Here is a 4,708-nt window from a genome sequence, read left to right as displayed (position 1 = left end):
AAGTGAGAAGAAAACTCTCACGGACAAACTGCGCCACCTGGAGTCAGAGTTGTACAGGTACACTCATGCACCATATTTACTATCGCATAGTTTTCTTTGTCATGACTTTGTTTGTTTTTTTCCAATACATCAAACTGCCTTTTTATGGCGGTTCCTTACGTTTCCCCCAGGATTTTCCCGCTTCGCAACTTGCAGCAATAGAATCCATCCCCAAATCTGCCCTTTTTGTCTTTGCAGTACCAAAGCGCAGAGTCTGGTCCTCAACAGCAGAGTGGAGTCTTTGGGGAAGAGGGAAGAAGTTCTGCAGGACAAACTGGGTTCTTTGGTGAACCAGCACTTGCTGGACGCAAGTGAGCTTAAGAGCCAGCTGGACCGGGCCCAGGGCCACACACACACTCTACAGAGAGAGGTAGTCTCAGGATACACAGGATACATCTACAAACAAGTGTTTACTTGTTTCTGCGTGTGCTTTAGTATGAAGACACACAGTCACAGCTGTCGGACCTTCGTCAGCGCTATGAGCGAACAGAGCAGGAGAAGATAAACATCCACCAGGAGCTGGAGCAGTGTAGGAGCAGCCTGAAGATGCAGCAGGACAAGAACAGCTCTGTGAGGACACACACACACACACACACACTCTTGTATTTGTTACCTTCTTGAGACCTCTGAAATATACTTACCTCTTGAGGACCACCCTTTCCTGATATGTAAAGATGTGTATTTACAACATTAATAACATTCATACTATGCACGTATAAAAAAGGTAAGCTTTTAGTTTATTAGGGACCGATGTCCCTTTGGGACAGAGGAACCTATTGAATTTCTAAGGTTTTATTGTTGTTATTATTATTATTATTATGGACCGATGTCCCTTTCAGCTGCCTCTTTGAACTGTAATTTGACCCCCTTAACATGCTTCAAAACTCACCAAATTTGACACACACATCAGGACTGCCCAAAATTGCGATCTAATCAAAAAACCAAAACTCAAAATTGCGCTCTAGCGCCCCCTAGGAAGAAAACACAGACAAAACTGTCTCTGACTTCCAGTAGGAACGTCGTAGAAACATGAAACAAATACCACTACGTAGTTCTCAGTTAGACCTAGATCATACACTCTTATCTCCCAGCTAAAATCAACAGGAAGTTTACAATTCCCCTTCAATACAAAAGGTCACTAAAAAATGACGTTTTTTTCAAACTTAATGTCCTTTGAGGCCGAGATTGAACCCTTCTGATTTAAAGTTGATGAAAGAGTTTTAATTACTACCCCGGTTTGGATTTTTTGAGCCCGGAAAGAACTGGTGGCTGGTGCTGTTGTGTGTACTGCTGTCACAAAATGCCGGCTTCCTGCTCAGACAAAACTGCTTCTAACTCAATGTAGGACAGTCATACACACATGAAACAAAAACCTCAATATAGGTCTCACTGAGACCTATATTTCATACACTGACCGCCCCCAACTAAAATCAACAGGAAGTTTGCTATTCCCACTTCAATACAACAGCTGCATTATATTCACAATGCATTAGAGTCTCAAAATGGCAGCACCAAGGCCTCCTTATAAAATGCCCAAGCAACTTTATAACTGTTATTACTATGAGACTGATGTATAACACATGTATATAAATTGTTCTCTGTATAATGATCCATCCATCCATCTTCTACTGTTTATCCGGGCTTGGGTCACGGGGGCAGAAGCCAAAGCGGTCCCGTCCATCGCTGCTTGCAGCTTTATTTTTTTGTTTAAAATTATTTTTGAATCCTAATTGTTTACTTCCAGTTATTACAGTATGTCTCTCTTTATATATGTGGCTCTGTTAAGTCGCCTAGTGGTTAGAATGTCCGCCCTGAGATGGGTAGGTTGTGAGTTCAAACCCCGGCTGAGTCATACCAAAGACTATAAAAATGGAAGCATTGGCGCCCAGCATCAAGCGTTGGAATTGGGGGTTAAATCACTAAGGTGATTCCCGAGCGTGGCAACCGCTGCTGCTCACTGCTCCCCTCACCTCCCAGGGGGTAGAACAAGGGGACAAGTCAAATGCAGAGAGTAATTTCACACACATAATGTGTGTAACTATCAGTGATACTTAAACTTTATATACATATTTATTTTTATTTTTTTTCATCAATTTTGGCCACAGAGGGCACATTTCAATTTCTTACACACACTTTTTATTTCATATGTTGACCAGAGGAGGAGCACTTTTTCAAACTTTGAAAAATCCCTCCTTTTTGTGACGACCCTAGTTTAGATAGATGTCGCCAGCAGGGGTGCAAATGAGACATTCTCCATTACAGGGGTCGGCATTACGTCGATCGCCAGCTACCGGTCGATCGCGGAGGGAGTGTCAGTCGATCACAAGCCAGGCATTAAAAAAATTGACATAAAAATGAGCAATTATCAATCTTCACCAAGACTTCGCTTTCGTCAGTTGTTTGACATTCTCGGCACCCGAGGATCTTGTGAGATGACGCTGGCTGCTGGGAGCTCATTATTAAGAAAGAAATCACTGACAGGACGGAGAGAAACACTTTTTATTTCAACAGACTCTTGGGCCGTACTTGCTGTCAAAACCCTAAAGACCGACTGCACAGTTCCTGTTTTCAACATAAAAGACCTGCTTCATCCTGCCTGTGCTAACAAAATAAGAGTCTCAGAAAGCTAGCGTGCACAAGCTAGCAAGCTACGGAGTTTGATGCCAATGTATTTCTTATAAAGTTGTTGCACCTTTCCTGCTTCCGGTGCCTAGACCGTAGTCAAGGAGCGCAGGGGAGACACTTCTCTAGCGCCGATGGATTCTCGGGGCAACACCCTTCACTTTACCCAGCAGTGGGTCTTCACAATTCCGGACTCCAGGGCAAAATGACGAGTCCAGCGATTAGTTGCAAATCGTGGCTTTTTATTTACGTCTTGCACACAGTCAAAATCCCACACAAAAACACTAGCCACTCCCCCGCCCTCAGACCGCTCCCTCTCCTCTCTCGCCCACACACTCACCTGCTGTCACACATTAAAGGGCCACACACACATATCGTACTCTCATAACAAAGTGTTTAAAAACAAGTATGCAAGTTGGACAAATGAGATGCCAAATCCAACCACTTTCATGTGGTATTGGACAGAAAGGAGGACTTTTTTTCTCCTCCATTTGAAAATGTGGACGTTATAAGCACCACTGTCTGATTCCAATCAATGCAAGTCATCAGAATCAGGTAATACACCAACTTATATTCTTGTCTTCATGAAAGAAAGGAATCTATATGTGTTAAACATGCTTGTAGTATCATTAAACACCATTAACTTGTTAACAAAAATGTCTCTTTCATAAATAAATACATATAAATTATAGATATGAATGAGGTAGATCTCCTCGACTTGGTCAATTAAGTAGCTCGTCTGCAGAAAAAGTGTGGGCACCCCTGCTTTATTAGATGCAATGATATTGGGACCATCATTTATGTCATCACTTGTTCACACCTCCTCATATGGAAGATGCTTTTCCTTCTTCATGTCTCAAGAAGGGTAGAAATACAAGCAGCCACACACACACACACACACACACACCTGCTCCACCTGTAATTATGGCAAAGGAAGTCTTGATGCCAATATCTTCAGCTGTTTTGTGGGTTTGCTCGTTGTTCTGGACTTCCCCTTCTTGTTCTGTGTTGTCTATTTGCATTGCAGCAGAAGCCCTGCCGTGTGTGTGTGTGTGTGCGTGTGTGTGTGTGTGCGTGTGTGTGTGTGTGTGCGTGTGTGTGTGTGTGTGTGTGTGTCATACGTGTGGACGTTTTAAAGGCACTCGATCGCCGCCGCCTACCCTAGAGACGCAAGCAGTTAAAAATATGAGCAGAATCATTTCATAGCAAATATACTTCTAATCATCATGTTGGCGTGATTGCCACAACAATCAACGAGACACAAAGCTGAGCTGACGTCATGTGACCTCATGGCCTCGCCTCCCTGCTGATAAAAAGCATATGCTAGCTACTCGCCGTTAGACCCCTTCTGTGAGCCTTCCTCCCCCTGCTCCTCCTCCTCCTCCCTCGCACCAGGATGTTTAAAAACACAATTAGACTGACAAATAAATAACGTCGCTTCTCTGTAAATTCCTACCACATGCCCGGCACGCGGTCAGTGAGGTTAAAGGTCATCAGTGACCACACACCAGCTGGCCCCTTTTCAAACGACAACGTTACATTGGCATTTGAATGTGAATTTTTAATTTGAAGAATGATTTCGAGTGCAATAGAAAGTGGAAAGGAAAACGTAGCTGTGTAATTTATCGGGGAGGCAAGTTTATTTATAGAGCGCCATTTGTACTCAAGCCAATTCAATGTGCTTTACAGAAAATTACAAGATAAAAATATGAAATAATCCAAATTAAAATCATAATGAAACCATCATTATTCAAAATAAACCAATCAAAAAGTGGAGATAAAATGCTTTATTTGTCATATGCACAATTTTATAAACGTGTTGAACATTGCCAACGTTGAGGCCTGTCTCACGTCTTCTGGAAGTATAACGTCTTTCCTTGAATTGCCGCCGGGGCGCTAATTAATTTAAAACCTCTTCTCACTCCGGCGTTTACCAAAGGCATACGGTAAATTTAGGCCTGCGCTTATAAATTTGAGTGTGATGTAAAGAAACCATCATGAAAAGCACATTTAATTAAAAACACGTTATTTAATCTTACCTTTACTT

The 4,708-nt window shown here is 42.5% G+C and overlaps 1 protein-coding gene across 1 annotated transcript in view; it reads left to right on the top strand.

The window, feature by feature from the left end:
• The window catches only part of LOC133548262 (sarcolemmal membrane-associated protein-like), a 60,549-nt gene that overhangs the window by 47,944 nt on the left and 7,897 nt on the right, over nucleotides 1-4,708 (top strand). Inside the window, exons 20-22 of the mRNA XM_061893579.1 lie at nucleotides 4-57; nucleotides 238-409; nucleotides 475-609. Coding sequence (XP_061749563.1) covers nucleotides 4-57; nucleotides 238-409; nucleotides 475-609 — 361 coding nt within the window. The remainder of the gene's footprint in view (nucleotides 1-3; nucleotides 58-237; nucleotides 410-474; nucleotides 610-4,708) is intronic.

Source organism: Nerophis ophidion, linkage group LG02, assembly GCF_033978795.1.
Source record: "Nerophis ophidion isolate RoL-2023_Sa linkage group LG02, RoL_Noph_v1.0, whole genome shotgun sequence".
NCBI lineage: Eukaryota > Metazoa > Chordata > Actinopteri > Syngnathiformes > Syngnathidae > Nerophis > Nerophis ophidion.
Note: the sequence above shows the minus strand (reverse complement) of the source record. Positions and strands in the feature narration are given on the sequence as shown.